This window comes from Liolophura sinensis, chromosome 12 (assembly GCF_032854445.1).
Source record: "Liolophura sinensis isolate JHLJ2023 chromosome 12, CUHK_Ljap_v2, whole genome shotgun sequence".
Taxonomy (NCBI): Eukaryota; Metazoa; Mollusca; class Polyplacophora; order Chitonida; family Chitonidae; genus Liolophura; species Liolophura sinensis.
In genome coordinates this window covers 7,516,115-7,535,743 of record NC_088306.1, presented here as the reverse complement: position 1 = coordinate 7,535,743, position 19,629 = coordinate 7,516,115, and the positions used below count along the sequence as shown (strand labels likewise).

General features: G+C 39.5%; 2 protein-coding genes across 2 annotated transcripts in view; one reads left to right on the top strand and one right to left on the bottom strand.

The window, feature by feature from the left end:
- Positions 1 to 1,363: 1,363 nt before the first annotated feature.
- Positions 1,364 to 16,955, bottom strand: LOC135479177 (cell division cycle protein 20 homolog). Its single transcript, XM_064758951.1, has 11 exons — positions 16,859 to 16,955; positions 14,389 to 14,578; positions 12,778 to 13,009; positions 8,655 to 8,842; positions 8,321 to 8,449; positions 6,605 to 6,801; positions 6,073 to 6,167; positions 5,190 to 5,415; positions 4,398 to 4,523; positions 3,812 to 3,929; positions 1,364 to 2,426 (listed from the first exon to the last, which is right to left on the bottom strand). The coding sequence occupies exons 2-11, from the start codon at positions 14,528 to 14,530 to the stop codon at positions 2,242 to 2,244; spliced, it is 1,638 nt and encodes a 545-aa protein (XP_064615021.1). The 5' UTR covers positions 14,531 to 14,578; positions 16,859 to 16,955; the 3' UTR covers positions 1,364 to 2,241.
- A 306-nt stretch (positions 16,956 to 17,261) lies between these two features.
- The window catches only part of LOC135479206 (cohesin subunit SA-2-like), a 40,273-nt gene continuing 37,905 nt past the window's right edge, over positions 17,262 to 19,629 (top strand). The window contains exon 1 of the mRNA XM_064758995.1: positions 17,262 to 17,331. The gene's annotated coding sequence lies outside the window, so the exon portion shown is untranslated. The remainder of the gene's footprint in view (positions 17,332 to 19,629) is intronic.

Genomic DNA, 19,629 nt, shown 5'->3' with positions numbered 1-19,629 from the left:
GCTGTTTGTACAGGATGTAACCAGTACATAGTAGGCACGAAAACGTCAAAACAGCCTCCATACCCTTATAAACGATTTCACTTTCACAGTTGTTTTTATATATACGAGCTTTTATACGAACAGTGAGAATTTGATCTATCCACTTTTTGACAAGTGAACCAATAACTTTCACGAAGTCGGATAACCTGGAATCAAACCCGGGTCGGTTCATACCAAAGACTTTAAAGTAGTATTCGTTGGGACGTCGCTTGGCCCCCCAGTGCTAAGAGGTTAGCCCGGTGTCAGTTTAATGTGACTGGGTGGTATTATGTCTAGTGTCTTCGACATGATACTTTAGTGGCGGCAGCACGGTCTCGCCCTGCTACAAGACTGTTACTTGAATGCAGGTGTTGTACGATTTTGTGCATGTATCTAGCCGACACCTGGAAGAAGGCGAAATAGAAAACGAAAACTTCACAAAAATAGAGAACAAACTCATGGTAGACGGTTAAAATGATGAATTGATAATTTATTAAAACAAGATGAATGCACATTTACCATTGTTCTGAAAGACAGCGATCTAATTGGAAGAAAGACAACTATATATGTGCGTAGGCATTATCTGGAGATCTAATGTGTCATATTGCATGTTTCACCAGAAAGTAAGATTCTCAAAAGACGGCTCAAACCCTTACAAAAAAAAAAAAAATACTGAGAAAACTGGCCTTTTGTAAAATTTGGGTAGAAATGTCACTGAAAATACTGGATCCCAACCTGTCGTGATAATGTGGATGTTACTTAAGTATGTCTTGTTAACAACAATTAGCAACCAAACGAAACATGTTTGTTTTGGGCAGTACTGTTGTGGATGTTACTAAAGTATGTTTTATTAACAATGAGATGCAACCAAAGGAAACATGTTCGTTTTGGTGGCAGTGTTGTCTACTTAACTAAGTTTGTTAAAAACGACAAGCAACCAGAAGAAACACGTCCGTTTTGGTGGCAATGTTGTCTACTTAACTAAGTTTGTTAACAACGACAAGCAACCAGAAAAAACGCATTCGCTTTGGTTTTGGAAACTGCTCATCCAGTACTGAACAGCACTGACTGTCTTGTACATTTGGCTCAAACTTGGCTTGTACATTTAACCACGACGACTGTGTGAATATTTCTAGGTGAAGCTGGATGTACAATTTTCGGCTCATCCCATTTTTTCACCAAGTGATATAAATGTAGACAAAACAGTTTTTCATGGATAACATTTCTTTGTGAGCATCAGAGTATAAACTCGCACACATGTACAGCCATTTGTCCATATTCTTTGGAAACCATAGCATACTCTTCTGTAAAAAAAAAAAAAAAAAAAAAAAAATCCCCTAAAATATCTGGGACATCCAAGAATCATAAGACAGCTGATTCCATTTAAAACTCTTGCGTAAAATTTGGCAATTATTCTCACATACATCAGTATAAATATACACAATATCTTTTCAAAAAAAAAAAAAAATTAATACAAAATATCACTGACAGCTGACTATTTACGTCAAAACTTGACAGTATATAGAAGTACATATCTATATCTATTGCAGGAAAACTGGCATATGTGCTATCTATAACTGTAGTTCTACATGCTTCCATCTTCACTCTAATATTTCATAATGGCTGTGTGAGTGAAGGCAGAGGTATGCTGGACCACAGTGAAGTAAAACCGAAGGTTGCATGTAACTCATACAATCTTAAAATTGGAACCCTGTAGACAGGGCCACACTAAGACCGTCAAAGTAAAAAGAACTGTTCATGCATGGTCACGTTTTTTGTTTCGTTTTTCAAGACTTTTTCTACAAACGTGGGTGCGGCATTAAAACATTCCACATTTCTTTTTGTCTATCTACAGTTTGGCATGAGCGATTTTATATAAGCTCATGTTAAAAAGTGGATGTCGTGTTTAACCTGGCAATATTTACGGTCATTCAAACATCACAGTACTTTGATATCACAACTCTGTTAGCTATGTAACTTTTATAAAAGAGAATCTCCACTTGGCACATCACAAAAACCCCATCTCAATCACAGTGGTTCAATCGAAATACAGAGTAGAGATAAAAGGGTTGAAGGTTTGACAGGCAATTTTATTGCACTTCATGGGGTAAATGGGTGCGATTTTGTCATGGACAGCATTTCTGTTTCACAATCTATCTTGCAGTATAGACAGACATCGTTGGCGGTATTCCAACACAACAGCATTCTGTGCGAGTCACAAACTCATCGGATCCCACGATGCATCATGCTCAGACTGCTTGCCTGGCCTACAGCTTTCTTAGAGGAGGTTTTCTTGGTCTTTTCCACAGCAAAACACTTCCACAGTCGCAGCGTTTCATCTGCTGCAGCACTGGTGACCATGGTGTTGTCAGCTGACATAGCCAGGCAAAGGATACGCGATGTGTGGCCTGTGAACAGATGGATTTATTTATTTCATTGATTGGTTTTTTACGCCGAACTCAAGAATATTTCACTTATACGAGCATCATGGTGGGTGGAAACCCACACCCATCCGCAGGTTGCTGTAAAACCTTCCCACTTACGGCCGGAGAGGAAGCCAGCATGAGCTGGACTTGAACTCACAGCGATGGCATTGGTGAGAGACTCCTGGGTCATTACGCTGCGCTAGCAGGCTAACCAACTGTGAACAGATGAAAATCACAATGATTCCTAATGGAACAGAGATCTATTTCCTCAGGCACATACCCTAATTCCTCAACCTTTTCATATGTGAAAGTGCATGTTTCAGTGCAATTTATACACATTTTATTGCCTTCAGAATATGCTTGAATAAACACCTTGCAAAGATGTGAAATGGTTGAAGAGTTACGATAACATTATTTTGGTTATTCTTGACATTGTCTACACTGTAAATTACCCGCTCTCACATTATCGATAATGGCCTTGTTCACGTTGTTATTTTCAGCCAAATACAGTCAGAACAAATCCTTGACCGAGGTAAATTAACAACAGGCCAGAATTTACGGGTAATTTATCATTTGCAAACTATCACACTGTCTTCACTGCTCTGGTTTTACTGCATATGCTGTAGTCCTTTCGTCTAATGTTCTCTGATTGAAGGCCAACATCAACATATCAACATGCTACGACTGGAAAAGTCTGTCATTAACTTGCCAAAGTTTGTTGGTTTATGCCGGGCACTCCATTTTCCTCTGGCCATAAAACTGACCCTCATCGCATAAGTGAGCAATTATTGAGTATGTCATTATGAAACGGTCAAATAGCAATAGTCAACATAAACAAACAAATGAACTGCCATGCAAAAAAAAAAAAAAACAGATGCAGAACATAAATGCAGAATAAGTATAAGTATAAGCAGAATAAAACATGTCCAAAAGTATGAAAGTATTTATGCAGGGCCATATCTACAGCAATTTTGGTTCTTGTTCAACCTCCAAACTGTAAGCCATATTAAAACTAACAAGTAAACTGAACAAATAAATGTGATGGCATACCAATGAAAAAGTTCCAGTTTTGTACAAATTTCTTTCACTAGTATTCACTCTCAGAAAGCATCATTTTGAGCTTCATTATATAAAATTTCTTTACGCATGGTAATAATTTATTTATTTATTTGACTGATTGGTGTTTCACGCCGTACTCAAGAATATTTCACTTATACGACGGCAGCCAGCAATATAGTGGGAGGAAACCAGAAAGGAAGCCAGCACAGCAACCACATTGGTGAGAGGCTCCTGAGTCATTACGCCTCACTAGTGTGCTAATCCCCTTGGCCACGGAGGCCCCTTTTGTAATGAAACAGCTGACTTACCAGTTAGCTCTGTAACTTTCTTCATACTTGGGTATTTCCACAAAATCAGCTGATTCTTAGAATATCCATGACCACTGATGATCTCACGGTGTTCCTCAGACCAAAGAAGTGCACACACCTGAATTGGGGTTAATCACATATACTAGGATTTATCTAATATACTAATATTAATCTAATCCGCCGTACAGATCGTGGGGAATTAGGAATACTTTATAAAACATTATTGATAGAAAGACATTTTTGGTTTACTAGTTCATTTTCAATCTATCTAGCCAACATTGCATTGTGGGAATCTTTGTGGTGCCTCATTTGCATGCTATCTCGTTGGGCTGACAGTTTAGTCTGTTGACAGATTTCCCCTTATAATTCTCTTAATTGACATTTTTTGGGAAAATATAGGCCCAGGACATTTATGTAGGCATAAAATGGAACTCATTTTTGTGTTTAGCTGATTGCCCGGATATCAATATGGACATAGTCTACCGATATACAAATGTCTTCTTAGACACCTATATTCAGAATTATTATAATTTTGTAAAACGATTCAACACTGCAATGAAGATTGAGCAAACAGAGAGTACTGTACCTGAGAGTTAGTGTCCACGGAGTTAAGAGCAGCACCAGAGAAAACGTTCCAGAAGCGAATGTGACGATCAGCAGTGCCCCCTCCCGTGGCCAGTATGTTTGGCTGCCACGGGCACCATGCCAGAGCCTGCCAGAACAGGAGAAAAAACAGATTACAGATATGCTTGGTGACTGTGCTCCGCAAAATGGTGTAGGGGGTGACTTTTGACTTCTGATCATACGAAATGAACAGTGTCATCATAAAGCACCTTCCCTAGGACAAAATCTCACCTTAGCAGCAGCCTGGTGCTCTGCAAACTGGTGTAGAGGGGTGACATTCGATCATACGAAATGAACAGTGTCATCATACAGCACCTTCCCCAGGACAATATCTCACCTTAACTGCAGCCTAGTGCTCTGCAAACTGGTGTAGAGGGGTGACATTCGATCACACGAAATGAACAGTGTCATCATACAGCACCTTCCCTAGGACAATATCTCACCTTAGCAGCAGCTTGGTGCTCTGCAAACTGGTGTAGAGGGGTGACATTCGATCATACGAAATGAACAGTGTCATCATACAGCACCTTCCTTAGGACAATATCTCACCTTAGCAGCAGCTCTGCAAACTGGTGTAGAGGGGTGACATTCGATCATGCGAAATGAACAGTGTCATCATACAGCACCTTCCCCAGGACAATATCTCACCTTAACAGCAGCTTGGTGCTCTGTAAACTGGTGTAGAGGGGTGACATTCGATCACACGAAATGAACAGTGTCATCATACAGCACCTTCCCCAGGACAATATCTCACCTTAACAGCAGCTTGGTGCTCTGTAAACCTGTGCAGAGGAGTCACATTCTGTCCTAGGTTAGGCTCCCAGATGCTGACCAGGTTGTCATTGCCACCACTGGCCAGATACCGGCCGTCAGGAGACCACTTAAGGCCACAGATTTCCTGGGTGTGGCTGACCAGATTAGCCACCTGGTGGTCAGCTATGCGAACATCGTGGTGGTGAATTGCCCCAGTTCGGCATCCACTGAACAAAGCAGAGCAAAGTCAATTAACTTGTATGTATGTATATGTACGCTTGGGGTTTTAAGGTCGTACTTAACAATATTTCAGTCGTATGATGATTAGGTCTGCATACATATAATGTGTCTTCTTGTGGTACGGTGAGTGCATGCTGAAAAAGTGCTGCCGCCACTGAAGTATTAAGCCAAAGACACCATACATGACACTCAAAACAGTCACATTATACCAACACCAGGCCAACCAGTCCTGAGTGCTAAAGTCAGGCAGCAACAGGTATCATTTTCAAAGTCTTTGGTATGACTCAACCCACAAATGAACTCATGTACATGAACACTTAATCTCAACCAAAAGATGACACGACTGACCATTACGTTTGTTATACCCAACCTTTTCAGCCAAGTGTTGTGGACAGGTAATGTAATACATGATTAACACTGTCTGTCCATTGTTCTCCAAGCTTGCCAAGATTCCGAGATAACAAAGTAGACTTTAATCGGTTTAGTGCAAAATTAGTCTGAACTGCTACACAAAAACCCGCCATAAAACAACAAAACAAGAAAAAAAATTAACCACATCTTGACCCACTTGAATAAAGGTATCATACGTAAACATTTATGTCTGACCTGCACCGTTTGCCTTTTAAAAAGAAGGCATTGAGTACCTGGAGAGGATGTGAGAGTTCCAGGAAAGGCTCCCTATCCTGGCAGCGTGACCTCCCATAGACCGAACCAACTTCCTTTCCTCCACATCCCACAACTTGAACAAAAAAAAAGAAAATAAAGAAATTACACCTGCTTGATTGCTGCAACTGCTGCAAGATTGGTTGACAAACTATTTGTTTGTCTGTTTTTTGTTTTGGATTGATTTAAAAGACCAGACAACAAATATTTTAACCTTAAATCGAAAGAGGGATGGAAACAGACCTAAACAGCCAAGGCCACTTTGTTCTGAAGTGCTTTACAACTCCATAAATCAACTTCTGATCTGGAATTCTTATGAGCACATGAGATGTGCCATGTTAGAGACTATGGAAACACAATATATCACGCCACCAGAACCCCATACTCATATGGTAGAAAGGCAACACAGGGTTCGGGTTTTGTCAGCAAAATATACCGTATTCAACTTTCTTTAGCATTATCCTCCAACAAGGACTGTGAGGGACCTGCCCCTGTGGGCTGTAACACACTTACCTCCACAACAGCATCACTGGTGCCCACTGCCAGGATGTTGCCCTCTTTTATCCATGAGACAGAAGTGACAGTCTGGTTGGCGTGTTCTGTCTCCATCAGCTTCACTGTGGTGCTGTCACGCATGTTCCACAAAAACACCTCCTCCCCTAGAGCTACAGCCAGGTGGTCATTGGATGACCAATCAATCAGGTTCAAATCTTAAAAAAAACAGTAAGAGTCAGGTTTAAATCTGGAAGTAAATAAAAACATATCAGCAAATAAGGCCACAAACTGGGGGCTTATTTCACGACTAATCTGAAATCTGAAAGTAGGCAACAATATGCGACGTATCATCTAAGAGTGCATCTAGAAGTACACCCCAAAAAACATAAATAAATAAAAAATACAACAGGTTAGTTTTAAGCAAATGTTATTTTCTTTTTATTTTCCTGAACCTGGAGGACACCAGCGACCATCCACAGGTAGCTGTCAGACCTCCCCACACATGACCAGGGAGGAAGCCAGTTACCACGAAAGCCATGATTAGGTTTTGTACATAATTTGGACTGATCTTTTACAGTTCTTGCGACAATGTAACAGTAATTAAACTACTCTTACAAGGAATTACTGCTATGTACATTTTACATGTACATATTTGCTCTATACCTATGAAATTATGAACACACGTGCTGGCATATTCATACAGCAACCCTCTACTAGCAAAAGCTTTTCTTGCCTCATTTCAAAAGAGTTCTAATGATTCCAGCACCTAACAGTATGTGGAGAAACTCCTCGTAACACCTTTTTGAGACAATTATTTTGTTTGAGTCAAACATAATTAGCAGTTCAACAAAGGCAAGTGTTTTCTGTCTGCACAACCAAGATCCTGAGTTGGGCCCAGCGCTCTCCTCATCACGTGAGCCATGACTTTCAGATGCACAGCAGCAAAAAATCCAAGAAAACACACCTAGCTGGAGTACCCGTACTAATTCAAGAGAAGTGGTCCGTAATGTTCTTTAATGTGATAAATTTGACATGTTGTGCTCATAAAAATATTGATCTCCATGAAATATCAGAGCGCATAATCATGCAACAAGTTGGTAGGACTTCTAATTCATGAAGAGGGAAACTTTGTCAAACACTGTGGTAACTACAGTACCTTGCCAAAGTACCTGGTAACTTCATGACTTAAGGCCGCAGCAGATCCAGTGAGTATCCAATCATTCACTAGGCGTACTTACCAGGGCACTGTTTCACAAAGCGCATGCAGCAATACGTTCATGTTTACTACCAAGGAGACGTTATGCCTACGGTACTGGTCGCCTTGGAGGATACGTGCACTTAACTCTAAGTGTGCTTTGTGAAACTGGCTTCAGTAGTCATTATCATCATATATAACTACAGTACAACCACACTAGTGCAGGACTGGATGTGACTTACAGTAATCATCCACCAAGTCTGGATTTGACTTACAGTAAACATCCATGAGGTCTGGATTTGACTTACAGTAAACATCTATGAGGTCTGGATTTGACTTACAGTAAAAATCCATGAGGTCTGGATTTAACTTACAGTAATCAACCATGAAGTCTGGATTTGACTTACAGTAAACATCCACGAGGTCTGGATTTGACTTACAGTAATCATCCATGAAGTCTGGATTTGACTTACAGTAAACATCCACGAGGTCTGGATTTAACTTACAGTAATCATGCATAAAGTCTGGATCTGACTTACAGTAATCATCCATGAAGTCTGGAGCATCCAGGATCCTCTCAGGTTGCTTAGGGACAAAGCGAGCATTGGTGGCCTTTGGAGCAGTACATTTACTAGTGCTGTACAACACACGCAGATTACTCGCATGGCCTGAAATAGCAGGTTGTGATGACATGACACGAGACTGATATGGGAACAATGTGCATTAGTTTTTCTGCATATTGACGAACAAGGGCCTTTCTTAAAAACCAAGATTGATAAAAATTAGCTCTTTTAAAAGTTTGCTGTGGCATTAATAAAAGGTACCTTCCCCACTAACACCAAGGCTAGGGTCTGAGACAATTTTTACAAGTACCTTGATGCACTTGCACTTTCTGGTTGAAGGAAAGGATCTTGCTGTCAAGAGGGTTGCAGCCTTTGCCTAACGCCCCAGACAACTGCTGCTGGAATTCATTGCTGGTTTGATAAGAGGTGTCATTATCCTGGTTCATCATGGCGTAATATCCTAGCTCCACATCTGTGCTGGTGCGATTCGGGATGAATCTAAAACAGGGGAGGGGGGGATGGAGGGGGTTGGTGAATGAATGAATAAATGATTATGGCTTAATACCATTCGAGCAATAATGCTGCCATATCAAGGCAATAAGCATTTTTAACCCAGGAGAAAGTAAATGTGAAATGTGAGAACATCCAGAATCAAAAAAACAAAACAAAACTGATGGATATTTTAAAAACAAAATAAAAGAATGCAAATCTCAATTAGAGCTGAAAAACCAACCAAGAGAATCAGTGGTGTTACTTCAGCATCACAAATATGGTCTAAAAAGCAACGGTAGTATATCAATCTATAATCTCTCTGTCCACTATATTCTACATTTTATTTGTTGTCGAAGACTAATTAATGTAAAAACAAAAACCTGAGAACCATATTTGGAATCCTATTAGACGCTGCATATGCCATTTAAAGGAGAGGAAAACATAAAAAATGATGCTATAATCAAATAAAAGAGCATGAAAACTTACTTGCAAATTTTTTTTTTCAATTTTTTGTGCGGTGGGTGTTTAGAACCAGCTCTTAGTATATATCGTCTTAATAAATAATGTTCTATATAAGGATATAGATAAATTATTCCTTATCTCCAAATATGCGCATTTAATCAGAATTATGTCAATATTTGTGTCTATGTTAAAACTGTAAACATTATAAAAAATCTAGGCTGAACACAATTGTTGGCTGACAAGGCCAATGCTAGTGCAAATATACTCATGAAACATCTGTTACATCCTCATTTATAACATTATTACATAAAGACAACATATAACAAAAGGTGATCCCAAATACCCATTTATATGTAAGACCTAGGTGTACGGTGAATTATTACCCCCGCACTGTCTTACGGTAATCTGGGCAAGTGTGTACGATAACAAATCCTGGGTAGAATCAGTTTGAGAGAAACAAAACCCACTGAAAATGCCTGGCAGTTAAGTACAGGTTTATTGGTAGAAAGAAAAGAGAAGGAAAGAAGGGAACAGGTAAAAAGAATACTCAATCTCCACACGCCAGTTTGAGTGGCCTAATCTGTAGTGAGGGGCCTGCGTGCTGTGGACATCCCAAATACACTAAATACAGAGGACAGTACATGTAGTTGGTGTAAAGGCTGCTGTGGGAGTGCACTTGTTAACACTTCGGATGTCCAGGGAGAAAGGAGCGGGTTTTAAATGCGTACAAAAATATCACGATAACACAAACTTAAGAAAAGATGCATCACTTATAAAATCAAAAAGCATCAGTGAAAAATAACACTGTGAGCAATGCACATGATTATCCCTTACTCACAGATAGCATATAACCAGGCAAAGGATGAGTGGACTTAACAACTGACTGACGTTAGCTTTGTACTGGTAAACAGCTGCGACAACAGCAAACTGCAAACAGCCAAATTATACATGGCTGAATTGAAATGTCGCAAAACAACGGGCCCGCGTCACCCGGAGGAAAAGAGGTATAAACAGTTAGCACCAGCAACACTGGCCGGTGTTGCAAAACTTACATGCTATTATACCAAGATTACAACCAAGAGATGGTTGCACAGTGCTACTTGTCCCTGCATAGACAATTTAAGTAGCATATGTCAGCAGGGTCTCGTCCAATGACGTACATAGTAAGTACATACGTGTACTTATAAAATATATACAACTGAGGACAGTCATTACACACAATCTAACAAAAGTGTATACCAGGGGCATGCTATAGTATAAAGCCATGACATGGAACTTCAACCCTCAAAGAAACAACAACCTGCATTTACTTGAGAAGAATATCTATAAATGTCATGCCCCACATGCGAATTTATTTATTTATTTATTTGATTGGTGTTTTCGCCATACTCAAGAATATTTCACTTATATGACGGCAGCCAGCATTATGGTGGGTGGAAACACGGCAGAGCCTGGGGGAAACCCACGACCATCCACAGGTTGCTGTAGGACCTTACCAGGTACAGCCGGAGAGGAAGCCAGCATGAGCTGGACTTGAACTCACAGCGAACGCATTGATGAGAGGTTCCTGGGCCATTACGCTGTGCTAGCGCGCTAACCAACTGAGCCACGGAGGCCCTGCCACCACATGTGAATGAGAAACAAATATGTGGTCAGTGAAGGCAAATGCAATGAATTTATGTCCCGTCTTAAGTGTGTGAGTATGTATAAACAACTGGACACATGTGGCACATGGCTAATACATAGTACACTAGCGTGGACAAATAAGTGTTGTGAATGTGAAATAATCTGAATCTATTCATCTATCACAGTGTCAAAACAGTGTGAGTGAGTGAGTGAGTGAGTGCTTGGGGTTTAACGTCGTACTCAACAATTTTTCAGTCATATGGCGACGAAGGAATCATTAGGGTGCATGTACGTGTAATGTGCCTCCTTGTTGCAGGACGGATTTCCACCACTCTTTTATTTAGTGTTGCTTCACTGAGATGACTTACCGAAGGCAAGTAAGCCACCCCGCTCGAGCCATTATACTGATACGGGTCAACCAATCGTTGCACTATTCCCTTCATGCTGAACGCCAAGCGAGGAAGTTACAACTTCCTCTTTTAAAGTCTTAGGTGTCAAGGATTGATCCTGGATCTACCGGTCCTGAAGCGGACGCTCTACCATTAAAACAATGTGCATGACTAAAGCTATCAAATACATCATCTAAGCCAGTTTGGCCACATGAGATCAACATGTTCACAACTTAGTAAAGAAATTGATAGAGTCCAGCTTCATCAAAACAAGGCTAAAAATCATCACAAAGTAATCAAGCATTTATCCGCATTACTGCCGATGATAAATGAGGGTATTAATATGTAAAAGACAAAGTAATAAAGACGCAATGTGATGATACAGACATACGACAGCGGTTTGTTTACAGTCGATGGGGGCAGCCATTTTGTTATATGACCAAAACAAACCCAGAGAGAGGCTCTGAGCCAGGCCCTGTCCACAGTCGTAGAGTTAATGGCTGCCATATGAGGGATGGAAAATTACCCTTTGACCCATGTCTGAGCTAGAGGTTAGCTTATAGGCCTATGTGACCACATGTAGCTGCACTCAAAGACCTCATTGTTTTGCAACTAGCTTCTGAAAGCACAAAAAGGGCTACAGATTGCTTTACAACTGCAGTACATGTACAAGTTCTGCAAATAATACCAGGAGACCCAGCCATGAAGTAACAGAGTAATACTTACTGTTGCTCTAATAAATGTCCAAGTCAAAAGAATCCTAAACTGAGTCAGTTAAATGAACATCACTTCAACAGTACAAATCACTGCTGGGGCATAACTTTACACAAGAAATTTGGAGCAAAGGAGAGATATATGTATATATGTACCCACTTGTTGCACTCAAATATTGAAAATACATCTATAATGATCCCACATGGCTCAAGATCTTTAACAAATAACATAAATTCTATATTTCAATCATTCTAACATTCTGAGGCCTCCAGGGCTAAACTCTTACCTAAATACAGAGGATAGTAATTGGTACAAATGCTGCTTTGGAAGTGCACTTATTAACTCTTTCCCTCCCAGGAAAACCAGACGGGTAGGGCAATAAATCTCATCCCCCAAACTCTCAGGGTGGGATGGGAGCAAGAAGTGCCCACCAGTACAAAATTTATGGCCTTAGTGAACATCCAGCCACTCTCACACAGTGTCCCCACAGGGGTGCACAGTGGCCAGAGTTGGTACTGGGGCTTACATATACAAATATTATTTTACTCTTCAATGAAAAATCAAAAAATTATTGAAGACCACAATTATAACTACCCCTTCGCACTCTTTCATCTAAACTTTATCTAAGTTTTATGTTTTCTCCACATTTAAAGATGCGTCTGTAATGATGCTTTTACACCAAAAACCGGTTGTCTTTAGACCTGTCAGTTAAACAACCTGCCGATCAAAAGGCAATTAATCCAGACATACCTGTCTTCTGCCTTCTGCCCAACTGATGGGGTGCGAGATAATTTCTTACTGGGGGTCTTTGAGGTCTTTTTCGACGGTGTCTTTGAGGTCTTGAGAGGCAAGGATTTTCCAGGTGTTTTAGATGGTGTTTTGGGAGTGATCTCAGAACCACTGTGTGGTGTATTGGGTGTTTTCCCCGGAGTCCTTGCACTAAGCCCTGCTGACCTGGGTTTTCGTGGTGAATAAGAGGATGCTGGGAAAAACAAATATCACTTTTTAATGACTACCATAAATGGCAAATTAGAGAAATGTTATCTAATCTGGAGAGGTTGCCCCATAAAGTTCATGTGACGCCACCATCTTAGTCTTCAAAAATCTTACATGTATGACTTCATGTAAGTTGCCAATTTTTAGGGTATTTAATTATTTTTTTTGATTCTTGTTTTGTACCATACTAAAGACAATCACAATACACTTGCAACATGACAGCTTTATTTGTTCCTTTATTTAATTCTTATTTTACATTTCACTCAAGAATATTTCACTTATGCTAAGGCAGCCATCATTAGGGTTGGGGGGGAAAACGGGAAGAGCCCTGGGGTAACCCACAACCATATGCAGGCTGTCTCTAGACTTTCCCATATACAACCAGAAAGGAAGCCAGTATGAGCTGGACTTGAACTCACAGCAACAGCATAAGTGAGAGTCTTATGAGTCACTGTACTCTGCTTGCATGCTAACTGCATGCCACAGTACCAGGGGAAAGCACTCCAGTTACAAGTAAATATGGACTTAACAATATCTTACCAACCCAAACTTTAAAAAAAGTAGAAATTGCTGCCTGCAGGAAATTTCAACTAAGGCCATGCTTTACAATGAGCAAAATGTTGTAAGTATTATGTCACATCAGGTTGAGTTCTAGTACCACGAGATTTCCACTGAGAATCTTATGGTAATATATAGGCCTATATATATATATATATATATATATATATATATATGTATATATATATTGTCTTTGATTGTCTTTCTGCAGGTGCTATACTGAACAGCAAACAAAAAGCAAGTCTGAAATGAGGAGACTTTGTGTGGCCTACCATAGTTCTTCTGACATGTATTAAGGCTTTACTCCAGTGGGCCGTCAGTAAGACCGGGCAATCCCAATGGGGACATGTACACCCTACCAAAATGAGTAACTGTCCGCTATGAGGGTTATCTCCCTTTAATGGACTGCAATCAACTGAAAATTCTTGTGAACACATTTTCAACATCCACTTTCAGGTCTGAAATTGGTAGTCCATTTTTTTCATAAATAAGTGAATAAGAGGAAATATGTTTTGATTTCATTTTGAAAACTGGACAATAAGTCAAGGTTTTCACTGTCTTTTTCAATACATGGCAACCTGGGAAAAGTAGACTTTAATAAATGAAATAAATTAAGAGCTTTGGAAAAAGCAGAATCCTGCTCATTTTTTTCCAAAAGTACAAGGTTGCAGATAACTGGTAGCCGCCTTCTGATGAACCTCCCTTAATAAATCAGACTTGCATTTATTTGCTGCCTGTACACTATATGTATGGAAGTAAATATTGAGTTACAACAGTCATGACAGTTATCTGTGGCTAATACGTTACCCCTCCCTGTGTCCAATGGAACCGTCAACAGACCCTTTTCCTGGGCTTTGCGCTGCCATCTCATCATCGGGCCTCTCTGGAGAGGAGCGTCCAACTTTGTCACATCATTCAGCATCTTCTCAAAGTTGAAATGACTGGCCATATTCACAATGTGTCTCTTCCACCAATTCCTTAATTGTACATGTATGTTCTTTATAATAGAACACAAACAAACACAATGAATCAGAATAGTCAATCACTACTAGGTCATATCTAAAGTTATTTTAGCTATGGGGAAAATGTTTGGCCTCCTAGATTGTTAGTTATCATACGAGTTTCTTTCATTTACAGATTTATAAGCTCTCAGAAAGCATCATTTTGTGCTGCATTTTATAAAACTTATGAATGCATGATTACAATGTGACCTTTCAAGTTTGGAATCAGAGCATTCAATTTTTTTTTTCAATATATGGCCCAATGGTATGGCAAATTTCAAAAATTATTTTTGAAAAATGCATACAGTGTCCTGTCTTGAAATGTTTACTTACATGTTTATATATTTATATGACTAATGGGTCATCAGTAATATGGGTGGAAAAAAAAGTTGTGGGTTAGGTACACCACTGATGATTAGCAGGATACTAACAAACTTTCCCAGGTGAGAGATTTAGACACAACAAATATGGAATACATCTTCAGCCAACATCAGACTACACAAACAGCAAAACCAGCACAAATTTGGGTTTGGATTTCATCAGCTTGAAATATCCCCAGTACCAAATTTATGGAGTCTTGAGCATTATCCTGGACATGCTGTTGAGACATAGGCAGTTTTCATGCAAAAATAATATAGCATGGCATAGCTCTGAAACTGATTGTGCATGTTCCCTAATTAGCTTCCACATTAACCGCTCTGAACTCGCTCCCGTCACCTGTGATGTCTCTAAAGTGCCAATGCTGAGCCCCACAAAAAGAGGTGTGGTGTGACTTTAAAGTAATTCTGAATTCATATAACTTTATTATGTGGGAACAGTAAAAACCATAGCATTGCAAAGAACACAAATGTTAACCCTTCCCCACCTTTCGGAGAGCATCAGAACTTTGCAAACCACCATTTTAAAATCACGTGATTCAGTTGCTAGGCTGGACTAGGCTGCTCTTCCCAAAACTAAAATCATCTTTTTTCACATTATAATAGATTATAGTTCATTTCTGTTTATTATTAACCCACAGATTTAAGCTAAGACTCTCGAACGATTTGTCAATCACCCTTTATATGGTGTACACCTCACTGGTTTCAATCAAATCTTTCCATGAGTTTCATGACGATGCCGAGTGCGGCAAACTCTAATTGAAAATGGTGGTTAGCAAAGTTTGGCTTGCTGTCAATGTAACAGATACATTTGTGTTAAATGTGACATTATGGTCTTTATTATTCACGAATAACTAGTTGATATGAAATAAGAATTGTTGAAGGATAACAGAAAACATGTTTTTGTATCTTACAGCTTTGACATGTTGAGAACAGCATACTCGAAAACACCGAGTTCCAGGTTACAGTATGGAAGAGTACAGGCCTGTATTTCTGAAAGCTAAGCTGGGAAGAATGAAAGAAATCTCAGATCTAAGCATGGCAATATGACTTTGTGTCTAGTTAAAACTATAAAACACAGGATAATATTGTATGGGACTAGTTTAAAAGCTATGGTGTTTTACAGTGCACTCAAGAATGTTTCTCTTATACGATGGTGGTCAGCATTATTTGGAGGAAGCCGGACAGAGCCTGGGGAAAACCCACAACCATCCACAGGTTGCTAACAGACCTTCTCAAATATGGCCAGAGAGGAAGCCAGCATGAGCTGGTGTTGAACTCACAGGGACCGCAATGGTTAGAGGGCCGTAAGTCAGTGCATGCTAACCACGGAGGCCTACATGTATATTCTTCTGCAACTGATTTAGGCATGCATCTATTGGCCCTTTTATTTAGTGTAACTGATTAGTTTCGCTCAGCACATCACTATATTAGTTAATGAGCCACATGTATGCAGTTCGACACTGCTCTCCATCTTACCCCACTTGCAACTTTTAGGCCTACTAATATTAATACCATTATTATACGCCTAGATATAAGCGGGTAACATGTACATGTAACTTATACACTGTGTTTTATATGTAGAGCTTTTTTTTTAAAGAAACTGATATTTTAAAGTTATTTATGTTATAGGCCTACCTGAATTACAAAATATGAGAAAATCATATAAACACAGGAGGATCGTAGAAAATTAATTCTGATGTCTTGAACACTGACGGCCTAATTTGTGGCTAAAACTATCAAGACGATCCAGACCTATTTATTTCCAGCGCGTTTGCTGAGTGAAGAGTGCAGTGTTCAACGTTTCAAGTTAAAATGTGTCTTTTTGAATAAAGTGCAAAATACAACCACATCGGCTTCACAGGCGGCGTGAAAAGCGAGCTAATCTAGTTTTCCCACCTTCTGTCGAATCGTAGATTTGTGGCTATTTTTCACCGAAGTCTACTCCGCTTTCCACGTTCAAAATTGGTGCAAAATGACGTGCATTCAACAAAATGTAGGCTTCGGCTGTTTCCGTGCAGGGGTTGCATCAAATCCTTAACTATACTATAGAGTAAAATAAAGGAATTCATGTTATCTTTGCAGATATTTTTGATAATTATTCAGATAAAAACTAAATAATAACTGCACAATATATTTCATTTTACGGTGTATTATACTTGTGATCTGTTCAGTAGAACAGAGCGGCAATAAACATAATTCTTCTTATTCCATTCTATTTTAAAATTTGGTATTTTGTATAAACCTTCCGTACGTTCCCGGCATACTTCGGGTAAAACCGGAAGCTTTCCCGCCATTAATGCATCAATAACTGGATAATTTATTTGGATAATTATTTAAGGCTTTTTATTTCGTTCTTTGGAGTCGCTGGCGTGAGTATTTGTGATTGAAGTTAGTCAGGGGGATGCTGTATGTGTTTCTGTAGAAAGTTGCATCAAATCAGAGATATATATATCTCTCTAAGTCTGCAGATTTCCTTCATACCGAGCCAGTGTTTACAGTGCAAAACAACAACAACCGCGTCATCCTGCATCGGTATTATTCAGTTTAGCATTGTCATACTATATCCTTTATGGAAAAAGCCTCAGTTACATAAATTAACAGTAGAATAACAAAGTTTCATGCGCTTGCCTAGATGGCTTATATTTAAAACGGTTAGGCAGGAGGAAAATCGCATAATTTATCCGTCGAGTTGGTAGACTTACAAATGAAACTGACACCAGACTCTACTGCACTGAGCTTGTCACCTCCACACTTCCCTTGTATGAATTGGGATGAATTCGCAGTTACACCCTATTTGCCACCATGAAATTGTATAAACGTGGGAAAGTCGGCCAGAAAGCTGCGGACAGTCGTTTGTTACCCTGGGCTCCGCTCGGTTTCCTCCCAAACTGATACTGGCCTCAGTGGTATAGCATAACTTCCATTGCAGGTATTTCCAGTGGGCCATGTTATTTCGTGTATCAAACTCTACTTCGTCTTGGTCTTTGTGAAATGAAACCCTGTTCTGTTTGTACCATGTAGCTGTAGTGTGTTGTTCACATTGGATTAATATATAAAGTTTTTTTGCTAATTGGCATTTCAAAATCAGTTCATGTACATTCAGGTGAGACAGTCAGGGGGCTCTCTCAAACTATCAAAGCTGAAAGATGTGATTTTACTGTAGTTGCTAGCCTGATTCCACATCTTCCATATTCCGACTCATCAACTTAACCTGTTAACAGCTTATATGTAGACGTATCTCAACCCGTTAATGGCAGCTACCGTAAAATCCTGTGTTTAGCACGTTTTTATGCCAGAGACTTTCACCCATATTTTGTCTATGTAAACTCCCAAAGAATCCTAAAATGCCTATTCAGCATATTTTTGTCATAGTTCTAGGAGTTTGATCAGTGGAACAGCCTGGAAACTCTGATCTGGCTGAAAAATGTATGTTTTATAAAGCAAAAGGTTTAAGAGTTAAGGTATTGCTTGGGTGAAGGTTTTCACATACTTGTATACTGGTTTATGTATTTCTATTATTTCAAGCTAACATTTCACCTTATGTATTTGGCTTCACTGCTTTGTGCAACTTGCTTTAATAATTGTTTCTTATGACCAGATCTCCACCCTCTAGCCAGAAAATAAGTGCCTCGCAGTCGCTGGTCTGTCCCACACTTGTTTAGTGATCACGTTTTGTCTTTGTTTCTACTTCAGGTATTTGTAAGTACTGTCATAAACTGGCTTGCTCTTACAAGGCTGTTTCAGTCTTGGCACAGACTCAGTCTTGACTTCTAAACTTGTAGCTATTCTTGTTCGATTTTTGAACTACGCACCAATAGCATTTTTTGTGACCCAAATACTAAATGTGTAAACTTTCATGACAAAAACAAGGTCATGAGTAACCACAACTCAAGGCTAAATTTGTGTTACACTTGCATGTACAAGGCACCTTTAAGATTTTTACAAATCAAGAATGGTCGTGAATGTTAAATTATCCTAGATCTTAGAAGATTTTCAAAGTTTCCTCTTCTGCCGTGGAATCTGTACAGGTATGCCATGCTCATGACAGTCAGGTTTTGACAGTTCTACAAAAATAAGGTGATTTGAGAACAGCACTTATTTTCTTGGCGAATTCTGAGCCTGTGTGTTAACCATGTGTCTAACAGTAACTCCATGCCTAACATAGGGCTGTCCTAGTGAAAGTATATATCGGTTCCTTCCTTATTGTTAGCTTGGTTTCTCATGTACTATCTCTGACACTCAACACTGTGACATAGAACACGATTGGTTCAGCATTAAAGTCAACTTAATTGGTCGGTTTTGTTGCGACAGTCTGTTGTACTGGGAACCCACAGTTTACTAGTTTCTGAGAATTCACTCATATAAATCCGGGGAATGCAAATTATACAAAAATGACAGACATAATGCCATCAAAAAGCCTCGGTTTCACTGCACTTTTCAGCACTTTTTTTTGTGTGCTTTTCACATGAAAATGAATTCCAAAGCAATTTTTGTGGTTTTTCAGATTTTACTGTCCAGAATTAGGTAGTCTCAGAAAAACACTTTTCAACCAAGACCGAAAGCTGCTATAGTCATGATAGAGTACCTTTTAGGTTGTCACTGAGTAGGCGAAAGTTTCAAATTTCATTTGGTCACGGCGGATGTTGCTTGTCAGGGATGATATAACA

Bases quoted from the DNA above. Each gene is read 5' to 3' on its own strand.
- LOC135479177 (XM_064758951.1), bottom strand. From the start codon at position 14,530: ATGGCCAGTCATTTCAACTTTGAGAAGATGCTGAATGATGTGACAAAG. The intron at 8,843-12,777 runs GTATGTCTGGAT...CCCCTGTTTTAG, and splicing joins GGGCAGAAGGCAGAAGACAG to ATTCATCCCGAATCGCACCA. The intron at 8,450-8,654 runs GTACTTGTAAAA...CTGCTATTTCAG, and splicing joins GAAAGTGCAAGTGCATCAAG to GCCATGCGAGTAATCTGCGT.